Genomic DNA, 19,030 nt, shown 5'->3' on the forward strand with positions numbered 1-19,030 from the left:
TTGTGATCTATAATCCCCGACATTGCTCTTATGAACTGAAATCCACCTGGTTGGGCACTGCAAAAGGAAGGCTTTTTTAGCCTTATATAACGCCCATCCATATTCACACATAACTTAATGCAATAGTACTGAATGCAATGGAAGGAGGGATAATGTGATGTGAGAGCAGGATTTATCTGGATGTCCACATAATTTGGTCCTGTGCTGAAAACCCGGAGAAGCTAAACATGTCAATATGTGATTGTTTGGTGAGAAACTCATCAATACCATTCTTGAAGATGTTGGTGGATTGGGCATGAACAACAGCTGCTGGGAGTTTGTTCCACACATTACACACTCTCTGTGAGAAGCAGTTTTGCCGTAACCTCGAAGAACATCTCTGCTTATTGATCTTCAGATCATGACCTCTCAGACCTTCTACATTTCTCGTCATATCAAACATCTTCGAAACTTTGTAGTTCATGCAGAATCTTGTATACTTGGATGAGGTCACCCCGAAGTCTTCTATTTGCCAGTGTTGGTAGATCCAAAAGCATATGGCATATCTCGTAGTGATGGTACAATTTTCGTTGCTCACCTTTGTACTTTCTCAAGTTTATCAATATCTCTCGTCAAGTAGGGGCTCCATACACTATTCGCATGACTCCAAATGCGGACGAACCATAGACTTATAGTGTCTTAAATACATGCTCATCCATGTGGTCAAAAGTTCTCTTAATCACACCAACAACTCTGGTTGCGTTATTTGCTATTGATCCTATGTGCTTGCCGAAGGTCAGTGTCTTGTCAAACTGGACTCCAAGATCTTTTTCCTCATCAATTATCTTCAGGTCTCTCTTATCACCATGCAAGGCAACTTTTTACTCGTTAAACATGTTAAAATTAAATATTAGAAAATTAACTGCGTCGACATTTAATGAAGAAAGCAAACACGAAGAAGAAGAATTATAATAATTATAATAAATAAATTAAATATTATATACGTTTTCAATATTACAATGTACATTTGCATGGCTGATGGACGGTAATATTTTTCATTTTTTTGCGAGCTCTCCACGTTTGTGGTGAGTAGATTTCTTGCAATATTTGGCTTATTTACCATCCAATTTCTATCCAAATCCGTCAATAACAGGTATTGTGTGAAAGCAGTAGCCTACCGTATAGATCTAGCATATCCAGCACGGTAAAAAAGGTTTTTGAGGTGTCTGATCGTTATGTCTGGTTCCATACAGCAATACGCAGTACTTATTGCTGTCTGGTAAGCAGGTACGAATAATTCCGCGTGAATTGAGACATCGGAGCAGGCCAAACACAGAGGACTAGGCTAGCCTACGTCCCGTATCCTACTATCACTCAAACAAGCAAATCTCTTCTCGAATTCACTCACCTTGCGATCCTAAATCATCAGTTGAAACAAACATCTAAGTTTCCAAAAACAACTTTGTCATTCCTACAAGTAATGTAACTTCATTAATAAAAAATTGAAATCCTATACCCGTTATTGAAAATTGTGTTCGATTTATCATGATTTATGTGAACCAAAAGAACGCATGAGTCGAGTTCAGTTGACCAAAATGGTATAGCTCCTGCCTTCTGGTCACCTCAGATATGACGTCACTAGTATCAAGCTGCTTATTAAATATTCATGAAACCGACCACATGGTCACAATCGGTGGATCGGATTGGTTGAAATCAACGCCACGTTTTTGACCCAACAGGGGTCAGAGATATGCATATGTATGAAAACAGCGATGCGGATTATAGTATCATCACCGGGACTGAAAAATGCCACATTTTCGATGTTTGTACCGGGCAATTTCAGACACGGAGACTCCGCGGAGATTTCTACAAATTCGTCCAAAGGTAACCAAAGGGTTGGGGATCGCATTTTTAACTATCACTAAATGTTTCGGAATTGAGGTCGGCTAAAAAGTAGACCGTTTCGGGGACTGTAATTGGTGTAGATGTCACATTTTGAACAGTGAGCGATAAGTGACCAATTTGACATTCAGCACAAGTGTTTGGCCTTACTCAGGGGGTCTGATCGTCATGATGAAACACTTTTTCAGGACTTACATGTAATTTTCTCCAAATTCAGCGACATTTTGTAGGAATGCCAGGTGAATTCAAATTTGCCATCAAACTGCATCATTTTATATACGGTATATCAAATTAAAGCCCTTGAGTAGTACAAGGAACTTATACGATGTCCTCATTCACAAACTGATACTATCTGTCCATCGTATTTAAGGCTATTACCATACGGCAGCATCACTTTTTTTATTCGGATCCCTCCCAGTCTCCCAAAACATCAAAAGCGTTGCACGTATACTTACTTAAGACTGTCCTTTTTCACATAATGCAGACAAAGTAGGGCCAACTTGCCTAGAAATGGTGAAATTTTGGCAAGAAATATCTCTGTGTAATCCTATGTAAGGTATGCTAGGTGAATTCAAATTTGCCATCAAACTGCATCATTTTATATATCAATTAAAGCCCTTGAGTAAAGAAAGTCAAAACTGAAAACCTTTTTTTCATAGCACTTTCCGTAGCAAAGTTACATCTTGTCAAAGATTGATTTTTCATCAAAAAGATTCAGCTAGCAAAATTCCCCAAAACAGCATTTCGGTGGTGTTTCTAGATCTTAGTCTCATGATGATAGCAGCTTTTTTTAATGGAACTGCTATCAAAATCCTGCTAAAATTCCATGTGCGATTGTCTTATCACCATAAAAAATCAAGTGAAGTATAGAAAACATATAGGTTTCCTTGACAGGCCAGTTCTTTTTAATTTCTATGTAAATATGCATTGTATTCTAGGCGAATTTGGCTGACTAGCAAATGTACACTAAGCCAAAAAAGAAACTTATAAGTTTTCACAGGGTCATATCTTAAAATCCTCTCCATAAAAATGAAAAAAATTGCACACAGGATTACTTCAATACTCTACTCTAAACACTGGTCAGTAACCAAACAGTTGTCCAACTGACACAACTGCAAAATGCACTGACATGCAACACCTTCCTGGACCACATTCACAGCGTAACAGATTTCTTTGGCTGGGTTCCAATTATTCGCCTGTACATGAACAAAAATTACACACAGGATTACTCCAATACTCTACTCTAAACACATGTCAGTAACCAAGCAGTTGTCCAACTGACACAGCAGTAAAATGCACTGACACGGAACAGCTTCCGGGATCACATTCACAGGCGAATAATTGGAACCCAGCCAAAGAAATCTGTTGCGCTGTGAATGTGGTTTGAATGATTTGGAGTGGAGAACTGGACGGAAATTAATAAAATCGCCATCAAAATAACATTAATAAATCGCCATCAAAATAACATTAATAACTGTTTAATACATGTATGTAGTACGCCAGTACTACAGACCCAAATACAGAACTACGGGAACTATTTAACAAGTTTTATTAATTATGATTGTGTTATCTTTTTCTAAAGCTTTTCTATAAACTCAGCTGCATGTAAAAAGCCATTCCTTGATGACGGTAAACTCAAACCTTGTCTGTCTTTGAAATTACCCGGTTAACCGCCCGAAATTTAACTTGGGTAGTACCTGAATACATCATTACCCGATAGGTCACTGCCTTAGTTTGAACATATAGTCATACCTTGATACCCAAAAGTCCATTTGAATATTTGAGTGGTGATTTCGTACGCTCACTCGCCGCATTGCCCTCCCGATCATGAGGACCATTTATTAAGCTATTTATGACCATTCAACAATTTTATATTCATATACATAAATATAATTGAGATAAATAATGATAAATAATGATAGATTTCATAATATAATAATAATATAATAATCATAGCACTTTCATAGCAGTTAAGACATAATATAAATAGTTATTTATCTTCCAATAAATATTATTAATAACACAATACAAGAATTATTGGAAAATGTGTACAACAAGCCAACCATATAGGCTGGACATGCAAGAATTGACTTCTGTATCACATTTAACCAAATTTCATCTTAAGCAAATACAGATACCTCTTTGGATCAAACAGAGGATTGAATTGGAAAACAATATTTATAACGCAATTATTAAATAAACAGAAATCTCCAAAAGAAGAAACAATGCCAACTCTATCAATGAATTAAATCTTTAAATCCCTATATAAGCTGGTAATTATTGAAAAGTCAGCCAAATTTTACTATAAAAATATATTAATAAATGAAATAATCCACTGACAAAAAGATACTTCAAATAAGCATAAATTACTCTTCATAAAGCGTAGTAGAAAGTGGAGACAATCTACCGACAAGTTTCATCAGGTATTGACGAGACTTCATACAAAGCGTAGTAGAAAGTGGAGACAATCTACAGACAAGTTTCATCAGGTATTGACGAGACTCCATACAAAGCGCAGTAGAAAGTGGAGACAATCTAGAGACAAGATTCTTCAGGATTTGAAGAAAATCCATAAAAGCAAACATTTCCCTTTAAAAGCGTAGTAGAAAGTGGAGACAATCTACAGACAAGTTTCATCAGGTATTGACGAGACTCCATACAAAGCGTAGTAGAAAGTGGAGACAATCTACAGACGAGTCTCATCAGGTATTGACGAGACTCCATACAAAGCGTAGTAGAAAGTGGAGACAATCTACTCATATACGGGCGCACATCACTAAATTGATTGCAAAACATATTTCAACAACAAATTTGTCATTTCATGACAACATTTGTCAACTTAGTTTTGAAATTGAAAGTTGCCTGTTTCACATTGCGACCAATTATACTCTAATTAATAGTATGGTACCTGTAATTGTATTGTTTTAAATTTTGATTTACAGATTCAAGTGTACAAGAACACCACAGAAGTGCCTGGACCCTTGAAAGATGTACTGGATTCCGAGACACTGGAGAAGGCTCGTGTGTACGCCCTGGATAAAGAATCCTTCGGCTTTTGGCATGATTTATACGGTCAATTTGAAAGCTCAGTAAGTATTGTGTTATTGCAGAGCTTGTGCAAAATGCAGACCTGCCAACTGTCCCTCATTTGGGGTTTTCCGAAGTGAAAAATAGGGACAGTCCTGCTTTCTGAAAATTTCAGTGATGGCAAATTCACTTTAAAATTTTGCTATAGCATTCTCTCTCTTTTTCTATTGTGATAAACTTAGACCTGCAAAACCTTCCCTGAATTCTGAAAGTATTGCACACCTCAAGTCTTTGAATTTTTCGGTATCGGTACCTGGTTTGTGTACATGGTTTTAAAGTTTTGGCCTCAATGTCCCTCTTTCTGACTTCGGTAGGTTGGCAGCTATGAAAAATTTGGAAATGGCATCTGTAGTGTAACTCGCAAATTGAATGTCCAAATGTGTGCACCCTCCTAATTTGTAAACTTGAAGTAGTCTTTAAAATTAAATAAAAGAGAACATTTTATGGGTGCTATGAAGGTAATGTTAGGCACACTTGCTTGAAAGTGGACCGAAAAATTGGCTTACATCATTTTATTTGTTGCTGTGTTTTGTTTTGCAGGTAATCTTAGTGATTGGTGCTATTCCATACCTGTGGCATGTAGCTGGCCAAGTGATGTCACATTTCGACTATGGATCAGAATACGAGGTATTTTGAAATTTGTCTCTTTTTTCAAAATATTGATAAAAACATGTGAAAAAAGCAATTGTGTCACTCTATTAAGCTAAAAATGCACATAATGGTGTATATTTTTGTTTAAAACAAATATTTTGAAAAAATGAAAAAACCTTCCCTAAGTTCATGTCTCTTCTTCATGAAAAGCTACTAATTTCTTTTTCCTCCTTTTTTATCTTGTCACAAAAAAAATTGGGGGTGAAAAAGTGAATTTTTGTGATTTGTTCAAAAACTCAAGATTTTTGAAAAAATCTGACATCATCATGGGATTCCTTGACTCGTTTCCTTATTCCTTTCCAAAAGTGTATAGTTTTATATACTTTGGACATATAATTCAGAAATAATGATGCTCAAAAAGTTCCATGTTCTCTCTCCCCTTACTCTGGCTATAATAATAATAATAATATTTATTTCAATTGCCATAAATTACAAACATGAAAAAACATAAAAAGCAATTTAAATGACAATCCAGGAAAGAAGAAATAGACTAAACAGTCCAAGCACAATGTTGTTCTTCTTTCCTGCTTATATTAAAGTACATAATAATAATAATAATAATAATATTAGATACAAGATACGCATAAATTAAAGCAAAAACATTTGCATGAAAAAATGAGTGAAACATTCTATGACATAACAACAGTAAACAAGCCTATGAAAAACATAATTACATCATAAAATGCTCTTTACACATGGCCTTAAACAAGGTAAGGGAGGGCGCAGAGCGTACAACAGTGGGAATTTCATTCCACAAACGTGGAAAGGAAACAAAAACAGAGTTGAAAAAGGCATTGGTATGAGAACTACAGTGGAGATACATAAACTCCTTAACCTTAGAAGGCTTGAAAAATTGGCAAAAAGAAGAAGGACCAATTCCATTAATCAATTTAAAGCAGAAGATCAACCTCAACAAATCAAATAAGTTGCATGTTTTAAGTAATCCAAATTCATCTAATCTAGACTCATATGAAAGATCAGAAGGACACCTCTTTAACAGGCTTTAACAGATCTGAGCATCTGCTCACATCCATTCAAACCAACTCCTTGTCAATTGGTCAGTTTAAATCTACATGTAAGGCTTTCATCAATTTCAAGTGGTATAATAATTTCATCACTTAATTTTGCCTTCTTTGGTCTCTGTACAAATGTTTGATTGAATTCAAGGAGAAAAATAAGCAGGCTCTCAGGCCCTATATACCCACCAGTTACCATGAAATTGCTCCTGGTTAGACTCTTGTTTAAAACTTTACTTATTACTTTTTCATCTTTTTTTATTCAGATCACCCAGTCATTAGTGTTTCTATTACTGGCCTCCATATTTAGCATCATCACCGGCATGCCATGGACGGTGTACAGGACATTTGTAGTGGAGCAAAAACATGGGTTCAACAACCAGGTAAGATATACAAAGCATGCTGGTACATCGATACAACTTATAATCGCAAGGTTGCAAGTTCATATCCAAGCACTATTAGGTAAAGGGGATGAACCAGTGTTCACAGGCTGAAGTACCCATCTCTCTTTTGAAGCGATTGGGTCAAACTCCTCTATAAATTGTTGCTGGGTGGGGTCGCTTCACATCCTCCACATTGAATATGGCTTTTACCCATTTGTACACCATGACTTCTCTCTAGTCCGAAGGGTCACTAGTCCAAAAACCAAATTACGTTCACTAATCCAAAGGTTCTCTAGTCCAAATATAGAATACGGGTTAGGGTTAGGGTTATCGAGCCTATTCTATATTCGGATTAGAGTATCTTACTTATTATTCAGACTAGAGAACCCGATATTCTGATTTTTTTCAGAATTCAGACTAGCGAATGGTAAATTACGTGTTCGGACTAGCGAACCTTCGGACTAAGGAGCCTTTGGACTTGGGAACCTTTGGACTAGAGAGTTGTCGCCTTTGTACACCTGGGTGTGGAGAGGCAATAGGTGAAGAGCCTTGCCTAAGTACACAACATGTTGATGCCGCAGGGATTCGAACCCACAACCTGAATTGGTTCTTGCGAAGCCAAAAATTAAGTTTCTGAACTTTTTGACTAACTACTAGCTGTGTATTCATTTTGTTTTCTTCCAGACACCAGGCTTCTTCGTCAAGGACCAAATCAAGAAGTTCATCGTCACTCAGCTGATAGCTATGCCTATCACTGCTGCTATGTTGTATATCATTAAGATGGGTGGTCAGTACTTCTTTATATACACTTGGCTATTCACTCTGATTGTGTCACTGGTAAGCAAGGTCCATTTGATATCATGGGTTTGTAATAAGCCAAATCAGCATTGAAATTTGCAATGCATTGTGGGACAGTTTTAGCAGTTTTGGGACACATTGCCCTTTGACCTATCAGGAAAATTGGTTCTTGTGCAAACAAAATATTATTTAAAATGTTAGAATCAAAATTGTTTAAAAAATATGAATATTTACAAATTAGTTATTTAAAATATTGTTAATGATAACATTATTACAATAACAAATGAATGAATAATAATTGCAGCAATTTCCCCGATATGTTAGAGGTCAAAGGGTCCCAAAACTGCTCTCAAAAACCGGAAGTTACAAATACAATGCCGATTGGGCTTTAATTTAAACAGAAATTTATCTCCTCCATCACCAGTTTGTTTTTGCGTGCTCCCAATGATAACATCATAAGCCCTTTTTGATTTAAACAAAACATCATCAAGCCCGACTTGAAACACAGCTTTTAATATGTTACTTGGCTACTTAATATTCATGAGCTGTGAACACAGTCGCATGGAATGATTATACCATAGAGCTCTATTGTTACTATAAAACTCAGTGACTGGAAACTTCCTTGTTGCATCAATCTTGTGTGACATCTTTATAGCTAAGTATAAGAATTATGCAAATGTACGTACAGTGGAACAATTGTAAACGCTAGTGTACAGAGGAACAATTTTGATTTCATAGTTCAAACAGTAGTTGCTTAAATGGGATATTCCAGTTGAAATCCATAAACCCCTCTGGAAGATATGACATTAAATCTTCCACCCAGGAAAAGTAAATTTCAAATAGGGTTATAATGAATGGATGAATCCATTAGAAATCTACACCCCTTATTGTGGGAGATTAAGGTAGTGTCTTCTGCAGGGGGTGTGTGGATTTCAACAGGAATAGCACCCCGTGCTCAACCAGACTTCAGCACCCGAACGCCTTAGATCCAGTGGAAGCTTCCTATGCAAAGTTCATCCTCTTGGGACAGTCTCCAAGGAAGCGGAAAGACTCACCCAGTGGAAAGAGGGATCTCCCAATTCACCAGCTATTGTACTGCAACCCAGTGAGCAGCTACCACCTGGAGCTGATTCCACGTGGCTTGAGTGGCGGTGTCTCAACAGACTAAGATCAGGGGTCGGAAGGTGCAAGGTCGCTTTGCAGAAATGGGGCTACCTACCAGAAGGACAAAACACTACCTGTGAGTGTGGAACCATTCCACAGACTTTGGAACACCAGCTGGTCTATCCACAGATGGGGCAACACTGCACACACAAGGACCTAGCTGAATTCAACGATTCTGCTCGTCACAGCGTCAGATATTGGCTCGGGCGCAATTTGACTCTGCGCTTGGACACGCTAAGAAGAAGAAGAACAGGAATAGCACAAATGTGCATTAATATATCTATTGTTTTTTCTTTGTAGGTTCTCATCACAGTATATGCTGATTACATAGCTCCATTGTTTGACAAGTATGTTCCATTACCAGAAGGAGAGCTGAGATCTGAAATTGAAGCGCTGGCTAAAAGTATAGAGTTCCCACTCTATAAGCTCTATGTGGTCGAAGGTATGTTAATGTTGAATTACTGATTACATATGTTTTTTGTTTATTTGTTTGTTAAATGGTTGATCCGTGCAGAGACAAACTTGGGTACTGATGGGACCAGGCTCAAACAAAATGCTCAAGCCAGGCTAAAAGACATCTGCATGCATGATGGCCTATGTGGAAAGAAAAGAGAGAAACAGATTTGAAGTTGAAGATAAAGATCAAGGAAGAGAAAGCCACTCCTAACAATCAATTGAGCAATTTTGCTGTCGGCCTGTGGTTCAAGAGAAAGGAAACTTCTTAATCCTATCTTAACTGCCACTGAGGCATGTGTTAGGGATAACTTCAAAGAAAAAGTTTTCTCTCAGAGAATTGTCAGAATCAGTCCTTATGCTTTTAAAGAATTTATCAACTTGCCCTATCATCAAGACTTGACTAGTAGCTGTGCCATGAACTTGCATTTGGGACATGTCTAGTATAAGTGAAGACCAAATTAAAAAGACTATTTTGCATATGACGTCCTGTCAACCAGACCAAAAATGCTGTACTGCGCAGGTCAGCAACCAATCTCGCCGCGCCTTTGCCCTGACGTCAAACACAAACTAGTTGTTTAATTCTGTCTTCAATTATAGTACATTTGAACTTTTTATGGATTCTTCTAGTTTTCTTGTTGCCGGTGATTTAAACATTGCTTTAGGTCCTCTGGATTATCAAGGTTCTCTCACAAATCATTCTAATATTAATTCAAGAAATGCTCTTGAAGCTTTAATGGACGAATTTAATCTAGTCGATATTTGGAGGTCTGAACACCTCAACACCAGGAGTTATACCAGGCACCAGAAACACCCTGTTGTGCTTTCCAGACTTGATTACATTCTTGCTTCCAGTAACCTGGCAAACAATGTTAAATCATCTAATATCATTTCTGGTGTTAGCTCTGATCACTCGATTGTTACAGCTAAAATTTCAACTGATGTCCATGCAAGAGGAAAGGGCTATTGGAAATGTAACTGCTATTATTTGAGACATGACTCAGATTTTGTTGATTTTATTAAATCAAAAATTACTGAGTTTAAAAATATCCATAGTCAATCTCCTGCAAACCCAAACATCATTTGGGACAGTTTGAAATGTGTCATTACAGGCCATTGTATTGAATATACCAGCAGAAAGTATAAGGAACGAAATCAAGTAAAGTCTAATCTTCTAAAAGAAATTGACAAAGTGAGAAAGGACATTTCTGAATTTTCTAATATCAATAATGATGTTAGTCTTGATGTCTTGGTTGAACGACTTAGTTCTCTGGAAAGTGATTTAAATAATATTATTGATCAAGAGATTGCTGGGCTAGTTGTCAGATCTAGATTAAAGTGGGTTGAGCATGGTGAAAAGAGTACCAGATATTTCTGCAATCTTGAGAAGCGCTCCTCAGAGAAAAAGGTCATCCGAATCTTATGAAGGAAAACGGTACCATTCAAACTGATCCTGTTAACATTTTGAAAGACCTTCATGGTTTTTATGATGATCTTTATACTTCTCGCTCTACTACAGCATCAGACCAAGCTGCAAGTACTTTTCTTGATCAGCTTGAAATTCCTCAGCTGTCTGAAGAAAGTAAAGAGAATTTGAATAGACCTGTTACAAAAGCTGAACTGCTTTTGAATTTGAAATCTTTGTGCCATAACAAAGCACCAGGTTTAGATGGCCTCCCAGTGGAGTTTTACATCATCTTTTTAATGATATTGCTGATATGTTAATTGCATCTTTTAATTTTTCCTTTGAACAAGGCCTTTTGTCTCTTTCCCAAAGAAATGGTGTTGTTACTTTGCTTCCTAAAAGGACCGTGATCCTATTTTTGTTAAAAATTACCGTCCTATTTCCTTATTGACGACTGATTATAAGCTTATTGCAAAGACCATGGCTAATCGTCTCAAACTCGTTCTTCAGGATCTTATTCATGATGATCAAACTGGTTTCATGAAGGGTAGGAATATAGGTTGTAACATTTGTAACATTACTGATTTGATTGAATATTCCGATATGAATAATATCCCAGGGTCTATTGTCTTGTTAGATATAGAAAAGGCTTTCGACAGCGTTGAACACAGTTTCTTATTTCAGGTTTTAAGTCGGTTTAATCTTGGGGATAATTTTATTCAGTGGGTCAAAACTTTTTACAATTGCCGGAAAAGTTATGTTATCAATAATGGTTTTCTCAGCAATCCTATTGACATGTCTCGTGGAATTTTTCAAGGCTGTCCTATTTCACCCTTTTTGTTCCTTTTTGCCATTGAAATTTTGGCTATCGCAGTTCGCAGTAATGAAAAAATAAAAGGTCTTAAAGTGGGTAACATAGAAAAGAAAATTAATTTGCTGGCTGATGATACCACATGTTTCTTACAAGGGATTTAGAATCTTTCCAATTTCTCTTCAACATCCTTGATAAATTTGCTTCCTTTTCAGGTTGCAAAATCAATATGTCAAAATCTGAGGCCATTCATATTGGCAGCTTAAAAGGTTCTGATTTCCATCCTTTTGAAGATATTGGGCTGAAGTGGAAGACAAACACCTTTAAAACCTTAGGTGTTAATTTTTCTCTTAATACACATGCTCTTTTTGAGCTCAACTTTACCCCTAAACTTCATCAAATTGAGCAAACACTCAATTGCTGGAGGAGTAGATATTTATCTCTCTTGGGCAAAGTTACAGTTGTAAAATCCCTGTTGTTACCCCAGCTCTTGTATCTCTTTTCTGTTCTTTGTATAAACATTCCAAAAAGTTTTTTCAAGAAACTGAATAGTATGTTTTATAAATTCATTTGGAATGGAGGGAATGACAGAGTTAAGAGGGATGTCATGTGTAATGATTATGATAATGGTGGTCTTCGGATGATTGACCTTCTTGTGTTCTCACAGGCTCAAAAATTCGTGTGGGTTAAGCAGCTGCTTGATCCTAATTATTCTAGTTTTTGGAAATCCCTTGAACTTTCTGTTTTATCTTCTTTTTATCCAGATTATACTGTCTTGTTGAAGGCAGATGCTCCAGATTGTGTTTTAAATACCCTGTCAAATTGTCAGCTAATTGAGACTATCAAATTATGGTATTTATACAAATGCAAGATGAAGGAAAAATTAAACTGGTCTGATTTCCATCTCCAGGACCCAATTTGGTGGAATAAAGATGTTCGGTTAAAAACAAAAAAGTTTTTCTTTTACCCTACTTGGGATGAAAAAGGGATCCATTGCATTTCAGATCTTTATATGGGTCACAATTTAGTTAAAACCTTTGAAGATTTGGTTTTAGAATTTGATATTTCCATTAAAGACAGGAGAAAATACAATTATTTAATGAATGGGATTTATTTGGATTGGTTCCAGAACTCTAAGAACATTCAAGAAAACATTTTTGATACTATTTCGGCTTCGCTTTTAGATGCAGAGAAGGTTTCAAAACATGCCTACTCAACTCTTAGGAACCAAGCCACTGTTGAAGCTGAAAACAAATGGGTTGATTGCCTCGATGTGTTTGATGAAATTGAATGGAACTGTGTGCATAGTAGCAATTTTAAATGTACTATTGAAACCCAGTTACGATCTTTTTATTTTAAAGTTTTTCATAGGGCAATTTGTACAAATAATTTTCTTCACAGAATTGGTAGGTGGATTCACCCAATTGTTACTTTTGTAATGAATTGCCCGAAACAATTTTGCATTTATTTTGTGAATGCAAGAATGTGTCTCCCATGTGGGATGAACTATGTTTTTATATCAACAGTGTCACTGGGATTCTTTTACATTTTCCAAATTAGATAAAATGTTTGGTATCAGGGATACCTCAGAACATGACCTGTGTATTAATTTCCTTTTTCTGTGCCTTAAATTTTACATTCATAAGTGCAGATTTAAACAGACTAACCTTAGTTTCAACTTATGCTTTTCTGAATTTGATCAAATTGAAGCAGAAAATTGAGTATAAAATTGCTGAAAGTAAAGGTAAACTGCGGCTCCATTTCAAAAAATGGACCATTGATCTTGAAGCATCTTAAATTGTTGTCATTTTCTTCAATTATTTTCAAACTGATTATGGCAGGATCAAGATGGGTGTAACCAAGTAATGTGTGCACTTGTTTGACACAAGACTGGTGCTTGTGTTTTGTTTGTAAGAGTGAATGTTCTCTTTGTCCATCGCCTTTGTCTCTTTTGTGATTGTCCTTTGTACCTGTTCTTAAAAATTTTGACAATAATATTATGTTTTAATTCATGATCGTTGGGCCCATTGTGTATGTTTTTTCTCCTCCACCAGTTCCAAGAACAGGGAATAAAAAACTTCAAAAAAAAACAGAAAAAAAAAAAAAAAAAAACTTTTTTATGTAAAATCTCACCGAAAGGCCAAACATTAATTGTCAATAATTCTGGTGGGCTAGTTGTGAACCACATCAACTGGTCCATTTGTGGCAATAGAGCAAGTTGAGCTTTTTAAGCCTTGAAGCAAACCAGTCCAATCACATGTTTGCATAAGATGTTGTTCACACTAACTGATTCTCAGAAAGCAGCAGGGTTGTGGCTAAGATATTGTACATATTTGGCAATTTGGTGCCAAAATTAGCATCTGAGTGGTGGTTAAATCAAAAAGCTGATTTGTAAGCTCCAAAACTAATTGGTGAGTTCTGTCACCAACCAACACCATCACTGTACATGTAGCTACAACCCTAAAACCAATAGCTGGCCACCATCTTGGATTTCTGGGTGAAAATGATGCCGTAATGTCAAACTAATGTCAGAATCGGAATCCTTGTACTCAACATATCCGAAAAAGTGTCTTTGTGCATGATTATAGGTGCTCTGGTTCAAAACTTAAATTTTCAAAATGGTGGCGGCGGCCATTTTGGATTTTGGCCTCTAGCGAAAAATGCCGGGATTTTTGTGAGGGACATGGGGGCTATTTTTTTTCTAAATGGTCCATAGAAGTCGAATCAATCGTCAAGCCTTACTAGCCAGAGAGTGGTCACCAAATTAAAAGTTAGGACACAAAACTGCTTCCTACTTGGTATTTTATTGGAAAGAAGTAAAACATCCAGTATGATAAGGTACAAAGCAAAATTAAACTTCTACGCAACTAAAATTTGGTACACTCACCGGAATGCTTTCACCGGCTCAATTGGCTTCCTCAACAGATGTTCTTGCTCTGAAGATTTGTTTTTGCTAGTGATGTTCAGATACCTCCAATGACATCATAGGTGTTGATGACATCAAACAACAGATGTTGTGGTGCCCCCTTGAGATCAATAACATCCGCAAAAGATTCCGGTTGATTTAAGTAAAAGCGTTCTGGTGAGAGTACCAAATTTGAGTAGCGTAGAAGTGTAATTTGCTTTCTATTTACATTTAATGCTGCATATGAATAAACATCATTGTGTAGTAAGGTGTCATTCATTTACTAGGCTCAATTTCTTTGATTGTTTTCAGGTTCCAAGCGTTCATCTCATAGCAATGCGTATTTCTATGGATTCTACAAAAACAAGCGCATAGTGCTGTTTGACACTCTACTGGAGGACTACACACCGGCAGATGAGAAAAAAGAAGAGGTACACTTCTTGTCTTGCCTGAACTGTGTTATGAAGTAGACTTGATACAAATTATCATACAGGGATGTGCCTCATTTTCGGGCCTCAGGATATACAGGCTGGGAAATAAGAAGCGCCGGACCAGGGGCTACTTTGTTAAAAGTTAGCCCCTGGTTCACGGTGTTTTACAGGGAACCAGGGCTATTTTCAATGAATCAGGGACTATTTTGAAAGCACATAATTACTGATGTTTGACAATGTTTAATATGATAAATGCCTTTATAACCAGATGAACAAGCAGGTAAAGAATGCAAGAAATAACCTATGAACAAAATGCACAATTCTGATTAATAGTCAAAATGACCATTACTAGGGCCAGGGTCAGTTTGAACAAAATAGGTGGCCCTGGTCACAGGTATTTACTTGATTGAGAACCAGGGGCCTTTTGGGGCTTTATGGAAGCCAAATGACCCCCTGACCCCCACTTTTTTCCCAGTCTGTGGATATAACAGTGACTCCCTTTTTGGTAAATTTTTGGTTTAAAAATGGGTGGTTTTTTTTTCAAATGTTTCAAAAAAATTTACCCCATTTTCACTTAAAGCCCAAATTACAAAGATTTTGGAAGATGTCAAACCTTGATCAAAATTCTTACCATTTTGTTTGTCAATGATGTAATGTTCACCACAAGGGTCCTGATTGGCCAATTAAATCATGTTATGAAATAGCTTGTAATATAGGCACCTCATTTGCTAAACAAGTAATGTCTCATTAAATTACCCTGGCGTGATGAATGACACACAACTCTACTGGTTGCCAGAGTCAAGATTCATCACTTCAAATTTCTCGGCCATATACTGCGTCTTGAAGATGACGAACCTTTGAAAGAATATGCCCTTTATATATTCCACCACATGGGAAGAGGAAACCGGGACGGTCCATGCACACTGTACTTACAGTATGTCCAGCACCTCCTGGGAGATACTGAAGGGATGCTGCAGTGAAACAAAATTGTTTCGCTTGCCCAAGATCGCAATAGTAGTTGGAGAAAGCTTGTAATCGCCTGCTCCGCAGCCGACTAATGATGATGATGATGAATGCAATGAACATACATGTAGCATGTGAACTAGATTGTTTTGAGTATGGGGCAGCCCTCGAATTAACCCATACGGCACCCATGGCATTTTGCCGTGGGTGCCCAACCCCACTGTCGTAATGCCCTCAAAATATGTCCTTTACCCAAGGCAGTCACTTGCTGTGCCCTATAATGAAATTGCCGTCAGTGCCCCAGCCCTGCCCCCTCATTATCAAATCATCTATCTATGTTTGTGTGTGTGTTTTTTTCACTTTTGAGAAATTGCCTTGGTGGCCTTCTCAAATTTTCAACAGTTGCCATGATGCCCTCTTGAAATATTACAAACTGCTGTGCTGCCTTGCCTTTTCAGTGAAAATCCAAGGCTATTATCAACTTCAGCTGCAACTTGCCCTAAAAAAGTTGCTGTGCCCCTTCAGATCCTTAATTCGAGGGCTGGTATGGGGACGAGATGGATATACTTGGTTCCCAACCTGAATAGCTTATACAGTAATTGAGGAATTTACAAACTTTTGTGGATACTATTGATTTATTTGTGCAGCTCCACAAAATTTAATTTGCATATTGCTAATTTTAGTTTTGATAAAAATAATGTCTTGTTTTAGTTATCATTTCTTCAAGCCTTTACTTTGATCCTGAGACTATACCATTTTTCGCCCTGATGTGGTAGTGACGTCAACGGGTTGAGGCACCTGTTTCTCGCGTGCATCTATACGGCGTCTTAAATCATGTGCATATGTACACCAGTGCTTCAAGCGAACACTAGTGATTTGAAACTGCCCAACGAAATACGCACTGACATCACTGCCACATCAGGGCGAAATATTACATAGTTCAGGTCTACTAGTCTCAGCTTTGATCAATGTTCATTCAAAATCAATTACTGAAGACCGCTGTTTATAAATTGGCTCCAGAAAACCTGCCATTCATTCAAAAGCAGTTCCTGAAGTTTCCCGATTTGATCAAATCTGTTTTTGCCACCATTGCATTTGCATCTGTACCAACATGAAAGTTGAGTCCATTCCCCATTCATGTTTGGAAGATTTTGTAAACTATATAATTCTTCCCACATTTTTGAAAATCTTGTATCAATCATTTATTTTGCAACATTATCTTACTATAGGAAACAAAAGAAACGGAGACCAAAGAAGATGTAGAGGATGAAACTAAAGAAGAAACAGAAGAAGCAAGTGGCGAAACAAAGGAGGAGACAAAGGAAGAAAAGAAGAAGAAAGGATGTAATAATGACGAAGTCTTGGCAGTGTTGGCTCATGAGTTAGGCCACTGGAAACTGAACCATAATCTGAAGAATATCATTATAGGACAGGTAAGCGTATTGAACCATGAAAGTGTATTGTCTTTTGAAGGGGATGTTATAGGTTGTTGGAATTATGAAGTATTTTGTAAAAGTAAGGTTGGTCTGAACCCTGGAATTATGGAAACTTTCGGGCCTCATAACTTCTAAATTGTTTGTCTAAAGTATATAAAAGTATACATATTTAGAATGGCAAAGACTGGATAAGTTCATCTGTGAGGTCAAATTTGGGCCAAAATGGCACTTTTGGCTTAAAATCTAAAAATAACGGTTTTTTGGCCCACTTCTTTTGTGCACCGTAACAAAAAAAATCTTGGCCAAAATTTAATTTTATTAATTTTTAAAAACTAGATCAAAATATCTAGGACCCGTTTTTTCATTTTTTTTAATTTTGACCAATTTCACCAAAAATATTTGAAATTTGTGCCAAAATCGGGCTTTTTTATGATTTTTTTGAAAAATCAACATTTTTTGACCATTTTTGGCGCAAATTTCTCAAAGTTAGTCGAAATTCAAAAAATGAAAAACGGGTCCTAGATATTTTGATCTAGTTTTTAAAAATTAATAACAAAAAAATTTTGGCCCAAGAATTTTTTGTTATGGTGCACAAAAAAGAAGTGGGCCAAAACCGTTATTTTTGGGATTTGGGGCCAAAAGTGCCATTTTGGCCCAAATTTGACCTCACAGATGAACTTATCCAGTCTTTGCCATTCTAAATATGTATACTTTTATATACTTTAGACCAACAATTTAGAAGTTATGAGGCCCGAAAGTTTCCATAATTCCAGGGTTCAGACCAACCTTAAGTCATAATCTGAAGAATATCATTATAGGACAGGGGAGTGTATTGAACCATGAAAGTGTGGTTGTCTTTTAAAGGGGATGTTATAGGTTGTAGGAGTTAGGAAGTCTGTTTTGATTTGACTCAAGATTAGAGATAATGTAATCAATCATAATCTGAAGAATGTATTATTGGATGTGTAAGTATATTGAACCACGAAAGTGTGTTGTCTTTTGGAGGGGATGTTATAGGTTGTGGGAGTTAGGAAGTCTGTTTTGATTTGACTCAAGATTAGAGATAATGTAATCAATCATAATCTGAAGAATGTATTATTGGATGTGTAAGTATATTGAACCACGAAAGTGTGTTGTCTTTTGGAGGGGATGTAGGAGATGAGGTTGTAGTAATCATGAAGTCTTTCTGTAAAAGTAAGTCATCTGAAAAATGTCAATATTGGATGGGTAACAAATAAGTGTATTGAACCATGAATTGTATAGTCATTTGGAGGGGATAGTTAAGTTTGTTGGCTTTAGGAACATCTATATGGATGTATGAGCATCAGAACCTAAAGCAGAGATTTTGAGAAATACTCTTTGTAGGACTGGTATAGGGTCATCCAGATGGATAAAATACTTTGCAAGGAAGTGGTAAATGTTACCAGTGGTACGTTTGTGAAGATTATCATTCATCCAGGTAGTAAACAATAAAGATATTTGAACTATAATCTAGTCAACTGGACTTAACTGTTACCGCCAGATGATCAGTAGGGCTGATGATGCGTTCGGGATTGGACGTGAAAATTTCCCACTCAAAAATAGCAAGTCCAGTTGACTAGATTATAGTTCAAATATCTTTATTGTTACCAGTGGTAGTGCCAGGA

General features: G+C 36.7%; 1 protein-coding gene across 1 annotated transcript in view; it reads left to right on the forward strand.

Annotated features, from left to right (window-relative positions):
• Nucleotides 1–19,030, forward strand: part of LOC140144381 (CAAX prenyl protease 1 homolog) — a 37,303-nt gene that overhangs the window by 2,020 nt on the left and 16,253 nt on the right. The window contains exons 2-8 of the mRNA XM_072166198.1: nucleotides 4,824–4,970; nucleotides 5,509–5,595; nucleotides 6,902–7,018; nucleotides 7,703–7,855; nucleotides 9,281–9,422; nucleotides 14,867–14,985; nucleotides 17,178–17,381. Of these exons, the coding sequence (XP_072022299.1) occupies nucleotides 4,824–4,970; nucleotides 5,509–5,595; nucleotides 6,902–7,018; nucleotides 7,703–7,855; nucleotides 9,281–9,422; nucleotides 14,867–14,985; nucleotides 17,178–17,381 (969 nt within the window). The remainder of the gene's footprint in view (nucleotides 1–4,823; nucleotides 4,971–5,508; nucleotides 5,596–6,901; nucleotides 7,019–7,702; nucleotides 7,856–9,280; nucleotides 9,423–14,866; nucleotides 14,986–17,177; nucleotides 17,382–19,030) is intronic.

The sequence above is a fragment of the Amphiura filiformis genome, unplaced genomic scaffold (assembly GCF_039555335.1).
Source record: "Amphiura filiformis unplaced genomic scaffold, Afil_fr2py scaffold_51, whole genome shotgun sequence".
Lineage (NCBI taxonomy): Eukaryota > Metazoa > Echinodermata > Ophiuroidea > Amphilepidida > Amphiuridae > Amphiura > Amphiura filiformis.